Genomic DNA, 24,577 nt, shown 5'->3' with positions numbered 1-24,577 from the left:
GCAGGCTCCAGGCTCTGAGCTGTCTGCACAGAGCCTGGTGCGGGGCTTGAACTCATGAACTGTGAGATCATGACCCCAGCCAAAGTTGGATGCTTAACCAACTGAGCCATCCAGGCGCCCCAAACTTAACACCTTTAAATGAGGTATACAAGCAAACATTTAAATATTTCCCTTTCCCCCACATTGGTTTATTTCGAAATGGTTTTCTCTAGGATTAGGAAACAAGGATACTTCTTAAAATCCAATTATGAACATATAAATTATAAGGCATTACATAAATTATAAGGAATTTTAGTAAGTATTAATGTAGAAATGTTGATAGATGTCAGATACTATATACCATAACAATATTACGGGAAATGTCTAACGGAGAGTTTGCTGCAGGCAAACATTTCTCTCAGAGAATTGTATCTTTAACCAAACTAGAAGATACCAATTTTATGTATATCAAAATACAGCTGTGAAAAAGAAATTAACTTTGGACTTACGAAAGTCTACTGGCTAATATTTTAATTCACGAGTATCATTTCATGCTTAACCTTTTAACTAATGTGTTCATGAAATGATGCTATTTCTCAGGCATATGAGATTTTAATCAGGAATAAACAGTGAAAATTCCAGATCATTGTCCTGTAAGTTCTTGTTTGGTTACACTAGTTGATAAAACTTTTCAACAAATGAGCACTAGCAGAGTTGGAAAAAAGCATCCAGAATGACAGCTACATTCTTAACTTGCATCACTTAGGAAGGGTCATGTTCCCACTGAGGGCTAGAACCTTAACATGATGTGCACTATAAATTCCAAACTATTCATGAGCTAGAACAGAGGTCAGCAAACTGTGACCCAGATGCTGGTTTTTGTAAGTAAAGTTTTACTGGAATGCAGCCATGCTTGTTCATTTCTGTACTGTCTAGGACAGCTTTTTAGAATTACAGTCGACATACAATGTTATATTAGTTTCACATATACAACAGTGATTGGACAACTCTATACATTATGGAATCTCAGCACAAGTGCAGCTACCATCACCATAAAACCCTATGACGACGCTACTGACTATATTCCTGTGCGGCACCTTTCATCCCTGTGACTTACACATTACATAATTGGAAGCCTATACCTCCCACTCCCTTTTGCCCACCTTGCCCATCCTCCTCTTTCCCTCCTCTCTGGCAACTACCAGTTTGTTCTCTGTGATTATGACTCTGTTTCTGCTTTTTTGTTTTGCTTTTTAGCAAAAAAGTTCACTTATAAGTGAAATCGTATGGTATTTGTCTTTCTCTGACTGACTTCACTTAGCATAATACCTTCTAGAGCCATCCATGCTGTAACAAATGGCAAGACTGCATACTTTTTCATGGCTGAGTAATATTCCACTGTGTGTGTGTGTGTGTGTGTGTGTGTGTGTGTGTGTATCTCCTCTATCCACTAATCTAGGGACTCTAAATTGCTGCAATAAACACAGGAGTGCATAAACCTTTTTGTATTAGTATTTTGGTTTTCTTTGGATAAATACCCAGTAGTGGAATTACTGTATTATATGGTAGTTCTACTTAAAAAATTTTAAAGAAACTTCTACACTGTTTTCCACAATGGCTATACCAATCTACATTCCCACCAACAATGCACGATGGCTACCTTTTCCCCCCATCCTTGACGTTTGTTATTCCTTGTCTTTTTGACATTAGCCATTCTGGCTGGTGTTAAGGTAGTATTTCACTGTGGGTTTGATTTATATTTCTCTAATGATTCATGATGTTGAGCATCTTTTCATGTGTCTATTGGCCATTTACATGTGCTCTTTGGAAAAGTGTCTGTGTAGTGTTTTTTTTTTTTTTTTTTGGTGTTGAGCTGTAGGTTTATATATTTGGGATATTAACCCCTTATTGAATGTACCATTTGTAATCTCTCATTTAGTAGGTTGCCTTTTCATTTTGTTAATAGTGTCTTTCACTGTGCAAAGGCTTCTTATTTTGCTATAGTCCCAGTAGTCTATTTTTCTTTTCTTTTCCTTGCCTTAGAAAATGTTGCTAAGGCCAATGTCAAAGGTTAGCCATATTAAGCATGGGTCTGTTTCTGGGCTCTATTCTAGTCCACTGGACAGAATGTGTGTATTTCTGTGCCAACACCATACTGTTTTATTAAAGCTTTGTAGCAGGTATCTTGAAATTAGAGACTGTGATGCCTCCAGCTTTGGCTATTCAGGGTCTCCTGTGATTCCACACAAATTTCAGTATTTGTTCTAGTTTGTCTATGGCAGTTTTAGAGTGGCAGAGTTAGGCCAGAAAACACATGGTCTTCAAAGTCATACATGACTTTTTAAGAAAAAGTCTGCCAACCTCTGGACCACAGGATATTTTTGTATCACTTTTTAAGATTTTAAAGGCAAAACCCAAAAACCTTTATTCAACTGAGATCATTACAATTCAAAATGATATATACTTAAACAGTCTGTTTTGCTTTGATAAAAACAGGGAGAAGTCTTATCAGGTCTGGCCTTTTCACTGCTGCTGTGCTCGTTGGTTGCCACTTCTCTATCCTGGATGTGTGTTTCACACTGTTGCTTGGGCTTCTTCCTCCTCTGCTACTGCTACTCAGGAGGCTTCTCGAGCCTGCATTTTGACCCGTTCTGTCTCTTTTCCCTGGTCTCTTCTCACCAGTTTTGCATAGTATTTTTCATGTGCTCTGGATGTTGTGGAAGTAGCAGGAACTTTGATCACCATCTTACCATTCAGCAATTATGTAGTTTTAGCTTTTTAAAAAAATTTTTAAAAATATTTATTGATTTTTGAGAGAGAGAGAGAGAGAGAAAGAGAGTAGGGGAAGGGCAAAGAGAGACAGAGACACAGAATCCAAAGCAGGCTCCAGGCTGAGCTGTCAGCACAGAGGCCGACGCGGAGCTCAAACCTATGAACCATGAGATCATGACCTGAGCCGAAGTGGGATGCTTGACTGACTGAGCCACCCAGGCGCCCCTACCTCATTTTGTTTTCCTAGCTTATTTTTTTTAACTTTAGTGTTTGTTTTTTATTTTAATATTCACTTAGATTTTTTCATATACTAATTTCTTACGATCCTTCTTGCCTCTCGGTTTTTCTCTTTGGGTTTATGGTGTATCCAGTCTTCACTTGTTTCTTGCTCAGGGTACTAACCACTTCAAGGCTTGGAGCCACCCTGGATCAGTTCCTACTTTTGCAATGACACTCTCTTGCTCGTGTCGGGGCATGTTATTTTCCTCAGTGCCATCCCCTCTGCTTTCTGTGTCTGAAGGATTCATTACAATGTCTTCTCTAATGAACCTCATACCATGGCATGTGCTCAGGCCTCCATCTCGAAGTGGAAGTCCCACATGTATTGATCTTCTTCTTTTTAAATTTCTAGCTCAAAAATCAGGCCAAATAACTTTTACGTACAGAAATATACGTGTTACCTTTCTCATAACTATCCCTGTAAAAGTTTGTTCTTTTACTGCATGGACAATCAAGGATTAAATGTTTTAAATTCCCACTTGTGTCATAGACTTCATCTTCCACTGCACTAAAGGAGAACCAAACACGAAAACTTGTCCCAACTATGTGATATACTATCACTTACTGATTTGACATCATTCTAGTAACTCTCTTTTCTTTTGTTTTAGTGGTTTTCTCTTTTTTCCCTATTAGTTGTGATCACACTGAGTTTTTAACTTTATTTTGTTTTTTTTTCCTATACTAATGATATACCAGCTGGATAATAAATTAAAAACGTCAATTTGGTAAACTTCTCAAACTAAGTACTTTTAACACAAATTCGTAATAATCCATAAGGATTCTAACTTTTGATAAAAGGCAGAACCAAATTTCATAATACAAGCATTGATCGTAACAAAAAAAAAATGCACTGGAATAGCCTTATTTTAGCAACTAAGGATTTCTGAAAGCACAATCAATTTCCAAAAAAAAAAATCAGGCTAACAAAACTATAGGGTATCCATTAAAGAAGGTTATGCAATAATAAAAAAAGTAATTTTGAAAAAGCAGAACTAAATTTTCCTATGCTGCTTTCATAAAGGTAAAAAAAAAACCCCTTTCATCTAAAATAATAGCTCTGCATGGGTACAATTGATCTGCCATCAACAGAGCCACCTCTGAATGTCACTTAGCTCCAAAAATCAAGACTCACACACAAATAACAGTATTACAGTTACAAGTAAAAATAAATAAGCTAGTTAAAAGTCAAACAACTCAACTTACAACCAATAATTTAGCAGAAGAGTACATAATTCCAGAGACCCTTCTAAGAAACCATGTTAGGGCCTAATGTATATACACATCAAGCCAGAAGATTCTTTAACAATGGAATCTTACAGTCATGTCTCAGGGACCTGGAGCACCATGCTTTGGGAATAAGGAATACAGAACAAGGGTTTCAGGACTTTGCTGGCATGACCATAACTGGGTTTTTTTGTTTATCCTGTGAGGAAAGAGAAACTTACCAGAAAGAAATACAGAGTTTGAGATACGGCTAAGAAGAAAGAGCATGCTTATTAGGAGCCTCTCATTTAATAAACATTAGATACAGCCTAAGCTAAAAAGGATGCGATGGAGGTTTTTATTTTCAGAGAACAAAACCTTAGCTGGGTAGAAAAATATCAGGGAGAGTGAAAGGGGGAGGAAGAAAGTGTGTTTTATCTTTTACTGTGACTTACGAATTAAGTTTTTGGGCATAAGTGACATATGTATCCCTTAAACTAATACAAATGTTATAACAATGATTTGATACATGCATAGATTACAAACTGATTATCACAATACGTTTCGTTAATATCACATGAGTTAGTCTTTTTCTTGTGATGAGAACTTGTAAGATTTACTCTTAGCAATTTTCAAATACACAAGATAGTAATATTACGGTTTCTTTTACTATAAGCTTAGCAGATATATCGAGGCCAAGGGCGTTAAATTAAGTCTATGCTGAGGAACAGAGCTGAGAGGCAAAGAGAAATCAGATCCTGGGAACGTGGCTCAAGCCCAGGGTGAGGCTATGTGCCTCAACGGTAGAGTGATGTGAGTCAACAAGATCTCTTTACTGTTTCAGCCTATCTGAGCTGGGTTTAGTTACTTGCAATATAAAGAGTTCTAACTAATAAAATATTGGAATTACACAAATCTTTAACAAACTGTAAATCAATAGTTGCAGCCTGTGACAACCAGTTTTGAATACGGTAAGCAAAAATATTCTCCGAGGGATGAAATTATCCAGTAGTTTTCAAAGGTACTTAAAAAAATCTTGTCATGGGTGTGGGGGAGGGATGGACAGTGAGGAGACATAGTGACTGGAAATTTTGGGGAGCACATCCTACAACAGATTCTAGATCCTCTACAGTAACCAAGAATATTTCCATTTGTTTTGGCTTTGGGAGAACCACATTATTCCTATCAATAGAATGCGTAGTATCTAAAAATTACTATTAATATATATCTCTTCTCCCAAAATAAAAACCCAACACCAAACCAGTAACAACCACACACCTAAAGAAATTCAGTAATTGTGTATAACATGCAGCTATGGGTAAATTAAAAAAATTATCAATAAAGTGTTAAGAGACAAACATGCTAACCTTCTTTCCCAATTTTTTCTAAATTTTACTGAAGCTATCTCTATGAAGCTAAAAATCCTCCTCAGTCTTAGTTAAAATAAAAGCTACTATTTACTGAACACTTATGTGTTAGGCACTGTGGCAAAATGCTTTATATACATTTACTCATTTTTCTATCTCTCTTCCTTCAACAGGACTTACTTTAAAATCCCAAGTGAAATGCTATAAAGAGCATTTTCCAGTCTATGCCAATGAAATGATAAGCTTAGGATTAATCCTGGTGCCTTATTTTACAAAGATTTCTTGTCTTCCAACACCTGCAGGTTCCATGTAACATGGCTAGAAATGCTGCAACTGACTGGTTTGTTGAAGCTGGATTTTGAACACCCTCTAAGAGTGAACACCAGAAAATTCCAAATTTACCAGGACCTCAAGCACATCAAGACACCAGACGACTTGGAGGGCTCCTATTTACAGCAAACTGCCTCTAATAACAATCTCACTCAGTATGTACGACAGAAAACGGAGCTTACAAATTTCATACAAGGGCTACTTAAAGTGTGGTCTCTAAACCTGGTACCAGTCTGCAAATGGTTAGGAGTCCAGAATATTTTCTACATCACTAAGTACAGTGCTCAGTTCGGCTAACTTGTTTTTTCATCGCAAGATACTCTTGATGAAGGAGGCTGGATTGATTTATTCTAGCCCAACCTTCTTATCCATCATGAACTGGTAACAGTTTGTGAGCCACAAAAGACCCCGAATAGCCAAAGCACCCTTGAAAAGGAAAAACAAAGCTGCAGGCATCACAATTCTGGGTTTCAAATTATAGTACAAAGCTGTAGTAACTAAAATAGTATGGTACTGGCACAAAAACAGACACATAGATCAATGGAATAGAACAGAAAACCCAAAAACGAACCTACAACTATATGGTCAATTAAGCTTTGACAAAGCTGGAAAGAATATCCAACGGGAAAAAGACTATGTCTTCAACAAATGACGGTGGGAAAACTGGACAGCAAAGTGCAAAAGCATGGAACTGACCACTTTCTTATACCATAACACAAAAATAAATTAAAAATGGATGAAAGACCTAAATTTGAGACCTGAAACTATAAAAATCCTAAGACAGAACATGGTAAGTAATTTCTCTGATATCGGCTATAGCAACTTCTTTCCCCAGATGTCTCCTTAGGCAAAAGTAAAAATAAAGTACTGGGACTTCGTCAAAATAAAAACCTTCTTCACAGTGAAGGAAACCATCAACAAAACTAAAAAGCAACCTACAGAATGGGAGAAGATATTTGCAAATGACTTATCTGATAAAGGGTTAGTATCCAAAATATATAAAGAACTTCCAAAGCTTAAAAACCAAAAAATGAATCATCTGATTAAAAATGGGCAGAAGACAAGAACATTCTTCCAAAGATGATATCCAGATGGCCAACATCACTGATCATCAAGGAAATGCAAATCAAAACTACAATGATATATCACCTCACACCTGTCAGAATGGCTAAAATCAACAACACAAGAAACAAACAGGTGTTGGTCAAGATGTGGAGAAAGGGGAGCCCCTTTGCACTGTTGGTGGGAATGCAAACTGGGGCAGCCACTCTGGAAAACAGTATGGAAGTTCCTCAAAAAGTTAAAAATGAAACTACCCTATGATCCAGCAACTGCACTACTAGGTTTTTACCCAAAGAATACAAATGCACTAATTCAAAGGGATACATGCACCCCGATGTTTACAGTAGCATTATCTACAACAGCCAAATTATGGAAACAGCTTAAGTGGCTACTGATTGATAAAGATGGGGTGCATACAATGGAATATTACTCAGCGATAAAAAAGAATGAAATCTTGCCACTTGCAACAACATGGATGGAGTTAGAGTATTATGCTGAGCAAAATGAGTCAGAGAAAGACAAATACCATATGATTTCACTCATATGTAGAATTTAAAGAAGAAATGACCAAGAGAGGAAAGAAAAATACAAACTAAGACACAGACTCTTAACTGCAGAGAATAAACTGATGGTTACCAGAAGGGAGGTGGGAAGGGTGAAGGGTGAAATAAGTGATGGGGATTAAGGAGTGCGCTTGTTGTGATGAGCACTAGGTGATATATGAAGTAGTGTTGAAACTGATGTTCACTGGATGTTCACTGGAATTTTAAATAAAAACTTTAAGACAATTAGCAATTGATCTCACCTTTGACAGAAGCAATTTCACACAGGAAACATGACCTTCATAGACAGCAGACAGAAGAGGGGTAATATGATGTTTATCCGGAGCCTATGAAATAAGAGATTAAAAAACGACTTTAGTTTTCATTTCTTCCTTCCTTCTAGATTTGATCAGAGAACTATCAACGTTTATCTCTTTGCCTTGTTACACAAAATCCCTTCAAGGCTACAAGTTTTCAGCCTCTTAGAGAGCTGCCGGGGCCCAAGCCCATAAGCAGCGTCTCCTAGAGTATCAGCGTAGTGAAGTAGAGGGCACAGGGCTTTGACGTCAGCTCAAACCTTGGCTCTGCCACTTACACTGTGCCAATTGTTTGGCCTGAGCCCCAAGTCCTCACGACGTTGTAGGAATGCGAATGAGGCCCAGGAAGGGAAGAGAGGGGGTAGAAAATAGCCAATGAGAGGGACAAGGCTGCCACAATGGGGCCGGGTGACATAGTGTCCCCTGAAATGTGTAAAGTTCATCTCACTTGCTGTCATGGCTAAACATTTTTCCAAAACCTTGAAAAGCTGTAAAAGGCAAGAGCCAGGAGGTGACCGCTCCTGTCTGACCATTTGCCTACTGACCTTTGTCCAAAACTCCAGTCTGGATTTATTCTAGGACTACATAGTCCTATCCTCCATTGCATGACAGCCATTTGCCACCTATAGACAGTGACAGTGTTAACTCTCAAGTTACTGTAGAACTTAAAAATGAAGCATCCTAACTCATGGTTTTATCCATTTAAGAAAGTCTGTTTGTTCTCCTTATTTAAAAAAAAATGCCAACTATATATTTCTAGGTTACAGGAAATTTGGTATAATTTCAGACTATATTTCTATTTTACAAGACTAGAAAACAATTACCCAAGGCATACAACAGGATTTTTTTTCTAGAATGACCACGTTCTTTACATACATTAATATCTGCTCCTTTCAGCAGCAGAAATTCCAGGATTTCAAGCTGCCCACAATCTGCTGCATAATGAAGAGGCTTCCTTCCACCTTCTAGTGTCCGGTTGACATCTTCTCCCTTATAAGAGAAGCCAAATGAAAATGGTATTTAGATGGATGGTAGATGGAAGATGGGACATGATACCCCCAGTATTTTCACTTTCTTAAAAGCCTAAGAGTTCCATGAAACAATCACATTTCCTGCAAAGTGAAATAAGTAACCAAGAAGTTGAAATTAAATTCTGTGCAACAGCACATACGCAGTACGGCAGTAATTCAATCGTGATCAGTCAAACTGGAAACAGACAATGATGCTAAATGTAATGAAATATGTTACCGCGCTCTATTTCCAAGGGGTTCAATCAGCATAATGTTAAGATGTGGCCAGAAAAGACTGGTAAGTTCAAATACTGAGATTTTACCCAGATCACAGGACCTGTCTTCTACTTTAAGGAAAGCATCACTCCTTTGATGGAAGCAGACGTCATCATCACAAGGTAGTCAGTGCTGCTACTAAGAATCATTTCCCTCGTTTAACATTGACTAAAGGCCTGCTATACGGCAAGCACTGTGCACAGAAGACAAAGGTGAACAAGATCAGAGCTTCTGATTGCACAGAGCTCACTATCTAGTGTGGCGAGGCAGACATTAACTGGCTCATCACAGGACTAAACAGAATGTCAAAACAGAATTGCTATAAAGGAAAGGAACTCAGTGTTTGATACAAACACTTATCAGAAGAACAGGATTGAATCTTGGTGATGGATGGGGAGCAGCTTGTGTCAGAAAATGAACTTACTAAGGCCTCAAAAAAAGAAAAGTTTTCATTCACTGAGAATTAACAGATTCTAACAATAACAAAGGCAACCAGGCTCTTTACTGATCAGCTGATACAGGTTTGGCACTGTGCTATACACATAATCTCTAATCTTTATCCTAAAAGGAGAAAATCTCCACTTGATAAATGAAAAGTCTGAAGCGAAAAGAGGTTAACTAACTTTTTAATGGGGCTTAGTAACAAGTGAGATCTAAACTCATTCTCTTTCTATACCACCATGTTGCCCCCAATGCAGCATTTTCCCCTTCTTTCCTTTTTAAAAAAATTTTTACATTTATTTATTTTTGAGAGAGTGAGACAAAGTGCAGTGGGGGAGGGGCAGAGAGGGAGACACAGAATCTGAAGCAGGCTCCAGGCTCCAAGCTGTCAGCACAGAGCCCGACGCGGGGCTTGAACCCACAAACCGTGAGATCATGACCTGAGCCCAAGTTGGACGCTTAACCGACTGAGCCACCCAGGCGCCCCATATTTTCCCCTTCTTTCTTAAGGAAAGTTCAGATTTTAGAGTAGCAAAATGCCTGAAGGAATTTATATCCTCGACTACTATATTATTCACTTACCTTGGTTTGGTTAACTCATCAAGTCATATTCTGACTCAAGCAGTTCAGAACCCTATCATTTCATGGCCACTACAAGCTGCCTTTTCAAACACAGATCTAGGAGACAGGTGTACAACTTGCCTAATGCCAGTAGAGGCTGGGCTGCAGCTCCGACTCTACTACTGAGCTGTGGGACTTAGACGGGTTACTTTCCAAATCTGTTTCCTTATCTGTAAAATGGGAATAAAAATGCTTAGACCTCATAAGGTTTTACACCATCATTAAGACAACCCACGCAAAATATTTAACGTAGGCCCTGACACATGGCAAAATGTCTAATGAGGGTTAACTATTATTTCTGTGGATCCCTGATGTTGGTTTATACTGGCCCTAAAAGACTATTCCAAAATTGAGTTAAGGCAGGTTTCTGCAGAACAGCTGAAATTTAAAGGTATGATTGACTGTAATATACTTTTTCTCCAGAAACAAATTTAAATAGTCTGGGCAATCTGGCGTACCACCTTAGCCTTTATTCACAGCTGCACAAATGGGAGCCTTTGAGGCAAAAAGAGACACTGCTTAAACAATTCTCGATGAAACTAGTTCCCCTTACGTTGGTAATAGGTCCCCTCCATTATTAACTACAGAGCATTAACTGGATAGGTCTTTTCAGTGAGAAAAGCAAAGTATTACTTGTAGTAAGCCATCGATAAGAGGGCTTTGTCAAAGATATTTTCCCAAATCCAAATAAGTGACCTCTTCCTTCCCCACTTGGTATGAGCCTGGAAAATGCGTATGAAATGGACTTGTGAGCTTAAACTTTCTCCTTTATCGCTGCAGACACTGCCTTTACAGTTCTCATTTTGGCAGACAAAAAATGACGACACCAGAAAGGCTCTGCATGACTGACAGGAAAGAAAGGGTCCGCTTCTGTGGGGCTTTAGCAAAAGCTGTACTTATAGAGGAATTTATGGTACTGGAAGACCTGTACTGGAAAAGGAGAAGGGACTCAAAATAATGAGTTTTGGACTTTCACTTTAAGAATCTAGAGAGTATTATGCTAAGTGAAATAAGTCAGAGAAAGACAAATACCAGATGATTTCACTCATACATGGAACTTCAAAAACAAAACAAATGAACACAGAAGAAGGAGGGAGGGAGAGAGGGAGAGAGAGGGAGAGAGAGGGAGAGAGAGGGAGGGAGGGGCAAACCAAGAAACAGACCCTTTACTTAATAACCACAGAGAACAAACCCATGGTTACCAGAGAGGACTGGGTGGCGGATGGGGAAACAGTTGGCGGGGATTAAGGAGGGGGCACTGGGATGAGCACCAGGTGTTGCATGGAAGCGATGAATCACTAAATTCTACACCTGAAACTAATTACACTGATGTTAACTGGAATTTAAATAAAAACTTGAAAAAGGAAAAAAAAGAAAAAACTAAGGCGAAAACAAAAGGTATATGGAAATCTCTGTACCTTTTACTCAATTTTGCTGTGAACCTAAAAATGCTCCAAAAAGTAAAATTTATTTTTAGAAAAGCAGATTAAATTCAAAGTAAGCCAGAGGCAAGAAAAAAGAGCAGGAACCAATGAGATGGAAAACAGAAAAAGAATAAAAATCAGAAGCTAATTCTCTGAGATCAGTACAATTGATAAATCTCTAGCCAGAGTGATCGGAAAAATAAACAGTGAAGACACAAAGTGCGACTATCAGACTTTACTGATTATCTTCCCACAAAGAAACTCCCAGGCCCTAGAAGGCTACACTGGTAAATTCTACCAAACATTTAAGAAAAGAGAGTAATATCAATTCTTCCAAAAAATGAGAAGCATCCATTTTAGAAAAAAGAAGTAAAACTATCTTTATTTGCAGGTGACACAATCATCTATGTAGAAAATTCTATGGAATCTACCAAAAGGCTACTAAATAAGTAACTTTAGGAATGCTGCAGGACAAAACAACCAACATACAAAATCAACTGCATTTTTATATACTATTGATGAATAATTGCAAATCAAACCTAAAAATCAATATTATTTACAATAACATCCAAAGATGAAACACTCAGTGATAAATTAACAAAAATGGGGAACACTTATACACGGAAAACTACCAAATTTGTTGAAATTAGAGAGGACCTAAAGAAATGGAGAGAGATACCATGTCTGTGGGTTAGAAGACCTAATACTGTAAAGATGCTGATTCTCCCCAAATTGATGTGTAGATTCAATGCAATACCAGTCAAAACCGTAGCAGGCTTTTTAAAGAAACTGACAAAATGACCCTAAATTTCCTCTGGAAATGCAAAGAATCTAGACTAGCCAAAATCACTTTGAAAAAGAACAAGTTGGAGGGCTAGTAGTATTGCCTGATTCCAAGAATTATTAAAAACTAATCAAGAAAATACAGTATTGGCATAAAATTATAAAACATGCAAACTTTTATCACCAATGCATAGTGAAAGAAAGTGGATCAGTGGTTGCCTGGGGGAAGGGGAGGGAAGGACAACAGGAGGGAGGGACTACGAAGGGGCAGGCAGGAAGAGTGATGGATGTGTTCATTATCTTGATTGAGGTGATGATTTCAGAGAAATATGCACACGTCAAAACTGATCAAATTGTACACTTTAACATCTGTCTGTTGTTTAATTATACCTCAATAACAGATTTTCCTGAAATCAAATTTCTGTGGCTCATTGTTACAAAATGGGATGCTAACAAAGCAACAGTTGAGGTAGAATGGGGGCAGGGAGACTAACAATCTTCATGGGAGACTTAAAGAGCAAAAGGTATTTGAGGTCAAGTTCCTTCCCTGGTAGTGATGAAAGGAAAGCTCTTGGCTTCTATGTCCTATACCTCAACTAACTATATGGAACAAGAAGTTTTAAAGTGGTGTGAGAGAAGATCAACGTGGTCCCTACTAGCTTCAGAGAACAAAACAATTGTCTGAACTTCTGGGAAAAATCTCCTTATCAGTACTTCTAGCATTATTTTGCCTACTCGATTCTTTACTACAACTACAGGGAACCTGCTAAACACAAAATGTGATCACAGCATTACCTTTTAAAAAGTCCTCTGATGACTATTCACTGCTCTGAACAACACAGTTCAGAAGGTCTAGAGTGATCTGGTGACTACCTTTTCAACTTCAATTCTCACAGTGAAGAACTGACTTCACCGCCCCACCCCTGTCCTTTGTTAACTCTTACTAGTCCTTCAGAAGCCGGTTTTTAATAAACCTCGTGGAAAGTATCTCTAACCTTCTCAACTTGGAGTAATGTGAGCTCACAGGTGTGCCCAAGACACCTTGCATCTCCCCGTGTTGTAACACTTACCCCATTCTACTCAAACTGTCTGTATCTGTATCCTCTATGAACACAGGTCAGATACCACGTCTCTCTTATTTACTTTTGCATCTCCAATGCCTAGTATAGTTTCTAACATATAGTGAACATTGATATAATAAAGCTTTCGTTTGGAGAAATGGTGAGGTTGCTCAAGTACTAGATTTGGAAGTAAGCCATATACAACACCTTCCGTTTCAAGCAGACACGGACAATACATTAGTTATCCGGTAGCAGCAGCAGTAACTTGAGATCAATGGCGTGTTTACTGATGTAGGGGATCTGAATGACAATTTCACTAGGTTTTCAGCAGTCTTGATACGTGGTAACCGCAGTAGTCGCTGTAAAATAGGGAAGGATGATAGTGCTGTATCTAGCTCCTTTCTCCCTACCCTCTGCCCACACAGTAGACATTAGTGACATCACCAGAGGGAAGTTGGACACCTATTCTGTAATCTTGATTCCAACTTAATGAAACATTACCAGCTAAGGAGAAAAATCTAACACTAATTTTGTCTCCCAGATTCTGGGGTTAGAGAAAGATGTACAATCTCAAGGGGTCCCTTAGCATTACAAGGCAATCTTACCATGTTTTCCTTTTTCCCTTGCTTTTACACTTTCCACAGAGACTATTTTAAGTTTCTTTCACTTTTTAAAGACCTTAGACTTCTCTATCTCCTCCTTCCCTTTCATTCTCAGCAGATAACCTCATCATATACTTTTTACACAGAAGACTGCCTTCAGACAGGCACTCTCTCAGGAACTTTTCTCCACCTCACCTTCCTACAGCTGACAAATCCTCTCCTCCTATCTAAAGCCAATCTCTCATCTATGTTTTAGATATCATCCTTTCTTGGTTTTTGAGAAAACTTACTCCTTTGTTTGCTACCTTTTGTGTTTTCAACCTCTACTCCTGTACTGGCTCTTTTTCATCAGTACCTGCCACACACACTCTCTGACTAAAAAAAGCAAAGTGCAACACATCAACCTCTCCTTAGACCCATGCCTAGACCTTTCAGTTATTGTTGTTCCTCCCCCTTTCGTGGCTAAATTTTCCAAAAGCATCGTCTGTATTTGTTATCTCCGATTTCTCACTTTCCGTTCTAATCTGACTTCCACCCTCAACACTACACCATAACCACTTTTGCTGAGGTCAATGACTTCCTTGTTGCAAAATGCAGAGGTTACCTCAGTACTCACCTTAATTGACCTCCCAAAAGTGACTAAGTCCATCACTTCTTCCTTTTTTAAACAGACTCTCTTTTGGCTTCAGTGACACCACACTGTTGGTAGTTTTCTTCCTACCTGACTACTGCTTCTGTTTCCTGACTCACCCATGTCTACCAGGTGTTTAAAACAAATTTGGGGAATCTTGATTATGAGTTCAGATTTTCATCATATATAATTTAAATAGCTGAGAAGTTCAGTCATCCTTATACAGTCTTGCAACAGTATCTACATCAGAATACCCTGACTATAAAGTTTTTTGGAATAACAAAACACTTCCTTGGCAACAAAGTGTACCTATGTTTTTAAAGACATTACCATGCAATAATATTGTGTCACAGAGTCTGGCAGAAATAAAATTCTCATCATGGTATGTGTGTAAAGAACCATGCAGGTCACAAATAACTCTGCACAAAGCTTTTACCATACACAGTTGAGGTAATGCAGACTGACAAACCTAATTTATCATCACATCAAGGCTTGCCTTGCTTCACCTTTCCCTTTTAGCAAGAGTAATTTATCCAGTTTTGTTTTACTCTCTTTTCTTTACTGCAACAGCGAAGCCTGTTAACCGTTAAATACACAACAAAGATTTTTATTAAAATTATATTTTGCCATTATTTTTCTCGTAAGTTGTTATGAAGCTATTCTTACTTTCTCTATATATGGCATATTCCACATATGTAATATATGTAAGTAATATATACTACAGATATAATACTATTTCACAATATTTTTTTAAAAAATGTTTTAAATGTTAATTTTTGAGAAACAGAGACAGAGACAGACAGAAAGACAGACCATGAATGGGGGAGGGCCAGGGAGGAGGAGACACAGAATCCAAAGCAGGCTCCAGTCTCTGAGCTGTCAGCACAGAGCCCGACGTGGAACTTGAACTCATGAACCGTGAGATCATGACCTGAGCCGAAGTTGGACACTTATCCAACTGGGCCACTCAGGCGCCCTCTACTTCACAATATTTTCTGGTGAGAGTTTAAATTAATACATTCTATCCAGAACCACGTTAGTGACTATGAAATGCTTTAGGATAGGTTGATTCCTGGTGCCTCTCAAATATGGGGGGTTTAGATTATGGTGGAGGAAAAAGTCTCTGTGAAATTCTAAATCAAATGGAACCCAAGAAGGGTTTTAAGATTACCCTATATTCTAACAAACTGCAGACTACCTTCTCTGACTCTACCTTGCTCCTTAATCAAAATTATTCTTAGAATTAAAAAAAAAAAAAAGTGATAATGCATGACTAATTTATGTCAATACACTGGTGAGTCTATATTAAGGGAAGAACTTAATTACTATAATATCACTTATTTCAACACTAGAGCATGACATTTTAGGGCTGGACACTGGACAGCTTTTCCAACTTCTTAAAAATTAAATGACATTACTGGCATTTGTGAAAGATAACCATGCTTCATTTCTCAAGTATCACTGTTCTCAATAACTAAGAGCCTCTGTTATTCTGATATGTTCTTATCTGTCTAGAAAATGATTGATGTAACGATCTAGTTCTATCTTTAATATCAATAAATCAGCTAGTATTTACTTAGAAGCCATATTCCTAGCTGGGCATGCTAATGGTACAAAAAAGTGGAACTGTGGGTCTATGCCTACCTTAGGAGTCAGAGACTACATCTTACACGTATTTTTACCACAATGCCAAATGTGGTACTTCTCAACCTCAATAATTATTTGTGATTGCTAAATTATTATGATAGCAGGTTATAAAATGCCATATTAAGACATAACTTGGAGAGTGTGGGTAAATGCAGCACATGTGTATACAAGAGAATATGCCTGGAGAGATTAATTATTATGGTGTATGGATTTCCCACAGGAATTTCCTCCCAGAAATCTAGGAGGTGATACTTTGGAAAAGTATGGATCCCATGACATTTGTGAGTCTTTGCTGAAATAATGTAAAGTTCCTGGCACATAGTGAGCACTCAATAATGCCAAATGCTTTTATTAATATTAATAGAGGCCTCAACAGTTCTCATTTGAATAGCTTTCTACCCAATTTCTCCACATTCAACAATTCAACAAACGTGAATCAAGTTAATCAATGTTCCTAAAAAGTAAGACTGATCGTGCTACTCCTTTACTCAAAAAATTTCAACTACTCCCTTTTGTTGAACAGAAAATCCTCAGCGTGACACTCAAGTCATCTTCCATTCAACACCAACTTGCCATTCTGGTTGTTTCATCTCATATATACAATGCTCCCAACACATCAGTGCTTTCCCACTTCCGGGAAACTTCATGTTGTTGTCTTTCTTTGGCATGGTTACCCCACTTCCATTCGTGTCTTGATCTGCTAAAATTCCACTTACTCTCCCAGACCTATTTTTCTCTTGTCATACTTTTACCTGATACTCTTTTTTCTCTCCTTGATACTCTTGATATAGAATTCCCTCCTTTTAATCCTCAAAGTTCTTGTTGATGTCTCTTACTACACTACATTTACCTTTCTTCAATCATGTATTTATTACTTACATACTTCAATGAAAACTCCATTAAAAAAAGGGCCATGCCTTATTTATATATACTGCCTATGTAATGTCTATGGGCAACTTGTGCCTTACAGCCCATTTTAATGAATTGGGGCAGTCATTTATACCACCTTTGTCACACTATGGCACCTGTTGCTTACCATAACAACTATCACTCCCCATAGAAGTATTTTAAAAACATTATTAGTGTGTCTGAAAGTCAGAGTCTCAGTGTTGGAAAGGACTCTGAAGGTCATCCAACCCAACCACTCACTCTGTGTTTGAATCCTTGCCTGTGTATGCCCAACCTAAAACTGAACCTCTCTAATGAAAGGCAATTCAAGATCTTACTGATCAGCTCATTCCTTTAGAATGCTGGAAAATCCACTGTTTACCAGTTCTAATTCTATTCCTTGGGGACACATGGAACAGGTATAATATACCAATTATGTTTAGCAGCCATATCACATTATAACTAAAGTGAAATCTTTTTATATGATTTGTTGTTATCCTGACCTTCAGTTACTGGTATTTCTGAGTATACAAGTAGGGACATTATATTAATTGCTCTTAAATTTCATCTTATAATGGTCATCTTATTTTTCTAGGCTGCCAAGTTCTTTCTAGATTCTTATTAAAAGGAATTTGTTAGTTCTGATCCCCACCCTCCATCTAGCTGTACCTCACGTATCTTCATCATGTGACCTAAGACATTTATTAGAAAAAGAGAAAAGACTGAGGAATGAGCCCCACCAGTATTCAGGAAACTTCCTTCAGTTTGCTACATAAAGAAAGAGCTCATTTAGATACCACTGCCATTCAGTCTTGAATCTCATTCATTACACTCTTATCCAACCATCCTTTACCATCATTCATCCAAGCATAACATTAAAACATAAAAATTTCAATGAAATGTTTGAGATTTCCTTTATCTAATGGTCTAGGAACTACAAAAAAAAAAAAAAAAGGGAAGTTAGCATAGCAGGATTTATTTCTAATTGATCCCTTCATAAGTGTTACAAACAACCCCATGACCACCACAAATACACTTAAAAAGTAATACGGTCATTAAATAAAATTTGGAAAAATAAAAGATCTTTCTCCTAGTAGTGAGTCTTGCCATCTAAAATACAACCATTATTACTAACTTGCTGTACTTTGGTTTACATTTTTTCCTGTGAAAGTAGTTACTTAAAAAAGTTATAATCACACTACTTATTATACATCATATGAGATACCTTGCTATCTCTCTTGAAAGCTACATAATATTCTGTCAAGCAGATGTGCCCCAGTTTACCTAAATATTTTCCTAATTCTGGACATGTAGATTAATACCAAATACCCTATACCACTGAAGTTCTTATTTTATAGAATGTAACAATATCATATTCCATCAATTCAAAAGCACACATTTTCCTGTATTTTAACATCTCTGAAATTGGGTCACAAAATGCGGGGCAGGGGTGGTGGTGGAGGAAAGCCTTACCACTGTGCCTTGGTGAAAAGGGGGAAGGGTAACTTACAGGTTGATTATGTGCTTTAGAAAAACAAGAACAGTCACTGCCTATGCCTGGCTTTACGACAGAAACTAAAATATGACTGGGTCCAAATACCAGAATGTGTTGTAGTACAAAATTATACTATGCTGAAGTTGGAGAACATAAAATGGTGAAATTCCAAGAAAATCAGACCTGCTCACATTAAATTAAACCAGAATATTTCATATTTTCTTTCCTTGGCATGGTTACCCCACTCTGGTAACTCATGGTTACCATAATGTAATGAAAATAGTAAAAAATTAAAACCAATAGGAACACATTAAACCCCAATGCTAATCCTAAATGTCTGGAAGTTCTCACTTCATCCAAATTGTGTCCACAAACTTGAAAAGGAAAGCAGACTGACCTCCAGTACAAGTAATAGATTCTCAGGGACACACTCCTGATGTGCCTGCCTCAACTTTTGTGAAAACAGAGACAGACAACTCAAAAAAGCTCAGAAAACCAACTGTACTGGCCAACTACATGAACTACACAGTGTTACTGAAGCATGCCCTTGTGATTGACTTACATGTTGCCCTACTATAGTGCCACTGAGGCAAAGAGATTACCTCGTCCATCACCATTTTATCCTTCCTCTTTATCAACAAATCCTGACTTTATTAAGTTGGCAATGTGCTCAGCTACCACACATTTCCCAGCAACTCAGTACCTAGGAGGAGCCGATAGGTGAGAACACAAGTTGAATGGTGCCTCAAAGACTTACCGGAAGATCTACTTCTCTTATTCCTGTTTGAATGAGAGAATGGTGGCTGAAATTCCAGCAGCGATTCTGACCATGAGGTGATCCTGAAGACAGAAGTGACTAAGAACGGAGGAGCTCAAGTACCTCATGCGAAAAGGAGCTTGAGTACCTCATGACCATGAAGCCACTGCACCAGGCGTGGACTGCCTGCTTCTCGATTTCTTTTACAAGAGAGAAAAAAAAGTCACTCTCTTGTTCAATCATTTATTCCCTCTGGGGAAAGGTTTATTAAAAGTTTCTTCTCCCCCACTGTCTCCTCTTAGTGGCAGAATCCACTTCCGTTGGAGGAAAACAAAAGTGATCCACTATTTCTCTACCCACGAAGGATCAACCACTTTATGTGGAGACAGAGTCACAGAGAGACCAAAGGCACATTCTTGCCTCAAGTTAGAATTTTTTAAGTAGTGTTTTAGAACGAGGCAACAGAGAATATAAAAGATATCACATCAGGCCAAGAGAGCCACCAGAAACTAGAATTCTTCTAGTGTAAGACAGGTGATATGTGTGGTCAGGAGCAATCCTCACGTCCTGTGTGTCTGCACACCCTCAGTCTGGACAGCTTTCTTCCCCATTCAAGGATAAGTAACAGAAGAAAAACAATATGGGGCGTGTGTGTATGAAAACTACAAGAAAACTACAGCAAAAGAAAAATCATACTGAAGACTCAAGAAACTTAATTTTAGAAAGCACTCAGAGTGATCAAGATGGAATCCAAAAGACATTGTTTCTATGAAAAAAGTATCTTAAGAAGGAAACAAGCAAACATGCAAAGTGAACAAAATGAGATCCAGGATGATGGAAACAGGAAGCTGGCTGAGAAAGTGAAATCTGGCAGGAGAATTAAAACTGCAACTGAAAGATTAAAATCTGCACTTACATCAGGAGGGCTGGGCAGCCCTACCAACTCTAAATTAAGAAAACGTAATTAAAGAATTGACAATAAGCTTAAGAAATTCTCCCAGAATCCTGAGGTGATAAATGAAAATGCTTAAAATGATAGAAAGACAGTAAAGTAAAAATCTATAAATGATACAAAGTCAGAACAAAGGGAAACAGTTAGAAAAGTAAACTTTTTTGGGCTCAAACAAACAAACAAAAAACCTGAGCCCGCAGATCTGCAGATCGTAATCACTGTATTATGGACAAAATTCGATAGAAGACCCCCGCCACTCCACTCCCCCTGCCCAGTAATACAGTTTTGCAATTTCTGTTTTACAAGGACAGAAACAAAAAAAAAATAAAATAAAATAAAAAAATACATTAACTCTAAAGAAAATTAAATTAGCCTGGTCTCTCTCTACAACACTGGATTCCAGAGGACAAGAGAAAGTAGCTATGTATAGTAATGATATCCAGAGAGGACTTGGGGATCAGGTATAACCCTCTGAGGAGAGTTACTGACAGCAACACTAATGGGGGATGTATGACGTGTCCTTTAGACATGTTGAAGGTAGGCAGAAGGTTGAGAATCTCTGATCTGCAGTTGAGAGAGAATAAATTATGACTCATGCATTCCACATCAAGCAAATCAACACTCATGTGAAGGCAAAGGCAGCCTTGGGTACCAGCAAATCAGAAAATACACCACTGCGGTTCCCAGGAGGGGAGAAGGAGGAGGTAAGCAGCACCTTAAGACGTTCAGTGCAGTGAAGTCTCGGGCACTTCACTCTCAGCATCCCAAAGGGTTTCTGTTTATAATGGTTATATCTATGGTTATTTATCAAGTTAGAAATTAAAGTAAAAAACTTAAAATATTTACTCATTCATTTAGAAATAACAAAAAGCAGCACACTGCATGTTAACGTAAATGAGATTTTTAAAAATAAAAAATAACTATATTCCTCCTCTCCTTCTCCCCCCAAAAAGTGAAGGGTGTATTACTTTTTTTGGGGCAGGGCGGGGAATCTTTTTAATGTTTGTTTTAATAGAGGGCAGCTGCCTTCTCATATCTGCTTCCACATTCAATTTGTTTTGACATATTGTTTTGGCCAAAATATATGATGAAAATTTGGCCTCTCACAGATATGTAGTTGAACAAGTAAAAAATTTAACGTGCTTTTAACAACCTTTTCAGTTAATTATGGCTTTTCTCTAACACTACACCAAAACTCAACAAGTGGTAGTTTGTTAATTATTTACATTGTGGAAATCTGACACTGTATCAATGAATTTCATACTCTTACATTAAAACCATCAATTTACAATTTGAATGGATCTTTTATATATGCATGATTTTGTAATGTCATGCATTGGTCATTTAGAAAATATTGGTTTACTGAGTGATGTAGATCTTCCAAATGTTGACACATTTCTTTCTTCAATATCAAAACAATCATATTCATTGATGACACTTCCAATCTCATCAGTAAACTAAGTATTGGAAAGCTGTCAGGCTCTAGCTGGCAGATATAAATGTTCCAAAATTTGAATTTTCTTTTAAAGCTTGAATTTTACCACTGGCTATAAAAACTACCAGCTGTTTTCCTTGAATTGACAGGCTCACTAACTTCATTTTCAAGAAAATATTTGCCCGGACACCTGGGTGGCTCAGTCGGTTAAGCATCTGACTTCGGCTCAGGTCATGGTCTCGCGGTTCGTGAGTTCGAGTCTTGTGTCAGGCTCTGTGCTGACAGCTCAGAGCCCGGAGCCTGCTTCGGATTCTGTGTCTCGCTCTCTCTCTGCCCCTCCCCTGCTCACGCTCTGTCTCCTTCGGACTCAAAAATAAATAAAACATCGAAAAAAAATTAAAAAAAAGAAAATATCTGCCAAATACCCAAGGTCTGAATAACCAAATTAATAACTTGCAGGGTTTTGCTCCACAAAAAAGGCAACTAGGTCAGGTTATCTTTAAAGATAAAGAATGAATCTTGGATTTTGTTAAGTAACATTAACAAAAAGAAAGGCAAACAAAAATCCAAATAGAAGCTGCTACCTGAGCACACCTACAAACAAAATATGAGAAAGTGTGAAAAACATAAACGAATGGGCAAAAATATATCAGGCACATACTCTAAAAAATTAATATTAATACGGGCGCCTGTGGTGGCTCAGTCAGTTAAGCGTCCGACTTCAGCTCGGGTCATGATCCCTCGGTTTGTGGGTTCGAGTCCCGCGTCTGGCTCTGTGCTGGCAGCTCGGAGCCTGGAGCCTGCTTCCGATTCTGTGTCTCCCTCTCTCTCTCTGCCTCTCCCCCACTTGTGCTCTGTCTCTCTCTCTCTCAAAAATAAATTTTAAAATGTAAAAAAAATTAATATACAACAAAGTTAAATTCAAGACAAAGGAAAGTATATGCAAAAAAGATGTCCATTCAACATTTTAAAAATGTTTGTTAGTCGTGAATCTACCTGAAGAATACCAAGAAAACAAGTGACAAAAATAGCATGGTAGCTCAGTCTTTGGTGGGTGAGGATATGGCAGGCATGATTAATAATCACTATGATGGAATTAATATTTACTGAACTTTGTGCTTTATGGAAACTACACCTTTAACTTCCACTGATTAACAAAACTTGATTATAACAGACCAAAGAAAACCTCAATACATTCCAAAGTTTAAACCATAGAGAACCTATGGTTCTCTAATCCCAATGCAATAAAAACTAAAAATTAATACTAAAAGCTTTAGTACAAACACAAACCAGGACCAAAAAAACCAAAGGAACAAACAAAAATAACACACAACCAAACCAACAGTAAATGTTCTAAATTACCGATGAAGCAAAGAAGAGCTTAATACTGGAATTACTATTTTGAAAATAAAGGTAAAAATATTAAATTATTATATTAAAGGTAAGAATATTACTTATGGATAGACCCAAAACCGTGGAAAACCACAGCTTTTGTGAAATGCTAGTTAAATTAATGTAAAATTACATGGCTTTTAAAAAATCTGTCAGTTATTGAGGTGCCTGGGTGGCTCTGTCAGTTAAATACCTAACTCTAGCGCCTGGGTGGCTCAGTCGGTTAAGCGTCCGACTTCGGCTCAGGTCACGATCTCGCGGTCCGTGAGTTCGAGCCCCGCATTGGACTCTGTGCTGACAGCTCAGAGCCCGGAGCCTGCTTCGGATTCTGTGTCTCCCTCTCTCTCTGACCCTCCCCCGTTCATGCTCTGTCTCTCTGTCTCAAAAATCAATAAACATTAAAAAAAAAATTAAAAAAAAAATACCCAACTCTTGATTTCGGCTCATGTCATGATCTCATGGGTTCCTGAGATGACGCCCTGCGCGTCCGGTTGCATGCTGACAGCACAGAGCCTGCTTGGGATTCTCTGTCTCCCTCGCTCTCTGTCCCTCCCCCACTGGTTCTCTCTCTCTCTCTCTCTCTCTCAAATAAATTTTTAAAAAGTCAGTATTTTGCTTCACACTGGACTTTGAAAACATTTATAATTTTACCACGATCTTGCAACAACAAAAATTCTAAGTACTAATTCTGATAACTTTCCATATTGGCTACAAGGTAATGACCATTTTTACAAATTTAAAAATCCATTTAAAAAAATGTACAGAAACCTCATCCAATCCACCTTGTTTCCAAAGAAAATTAATCTCACAACATCTGAATTCAAATTCAAAGGTCTATTTTTCTAGTTTTGTAAAAATCAATAATAAGAGTTCATTTAACAATTTTAAGGAAAAAATCCAGTATTTGTATGTACACACACACACACACACTCCATTATTTCCTTTAGAATAATTATTCACAAACCTACTCAAAATATATCCTTATAAAAAGCATGTGGAATGAACAAAAATTAAGGACAATGTACAACACTTTCAGGACTAACTGCAGAAATCTCCAAGCTTATTTTAAAAAATAAGTCTTAATATTTTGAGTCAAAGTCTAGGAGTCCAAGCAGGTGCTGAATTCATCTTTCATTTTAAGCAAACTGGCCAACTAATACCTGGTTTTGGAGGTACTCTAATAATTTGACGGGTTCCTCCTGAATCACAAATTATAAAAGAAACAGTGAGCAATGTTCTATGTCAAAGGTAAAGAAGTCTTATAATGACAAACTATTTTTTAATTATGAAGCTTGAAATGATTATTTACAT

The 24,577-nt window shown here is 37.7% G+C and overlaps 1 protein-coding gene and 1 long non-coding RNA gene across 2 annotated transcripts in view; one reads left to right on the top strand and one right to left on the bottom strand.

The window, feature by feature from the left end:
- Nucleotides 1-7,783, top strand: part of LOC113604166 (uncharacterized) — a 193,053-nt gene extending 185,270 nt beyond the window's left edge. Inside the window, exon 8 of the long non-coding RNA XR_008296614.1 lies at nucleotides 5,903-7,783. This is a non-coding gene — a long non-coding RNA (uncharacterized LOC113604166). The remainder of the gene's footprint in view (nucleotides 1-5,902) is intronic.
- The window catches only part of MTPN (myotrophin), a 59,073-nt gene that overhangs the window by 15,123 nt on the left and 19,373 nt on the right, over nucleotides 1-24,577 (bottom strand). Inside the window, exons 2-3 of the mRNA XM_015073068.3 lie at nucleotides 8,728-8,841; nucleotides 7,798-7,881 (exon numbers count right to left, since the gene is read on the bottom strand). Coding sequence (XP_014928554.1) covers nucleotides 7,798-7,881; nucleotides 8,728-8,841 — 198 coding nt within the window. The remainder of the gene's footprint in view (nucleotides 1-7,797; nucleotides 7,882-8,727; nucleotides 8,842-24,577) is intronic.

Source organism: Acinonyx jubatus, chromosome A2, assembly GCF_027475565.1.
Source record: "Acinonyx jubatus isolate Ajub_Pintada_27869175 chromosome A2, VMU_Ajub_asm_v1.0, whole genome shotgun sequence".
In the NCBI taxonomy this organism is placed as follows: domain Eukaryota; kingdom Metazoa; phylum Chordata; class Mammalia; order Carnivora; family Felidae; genus Acinonyx; species Acinonyx jubatus.
The sequence above is the reverse complement of the archived record's forward strand: the minus strand, read 5'-3'. Positions and strand labels throughout refer to the sequence as shown.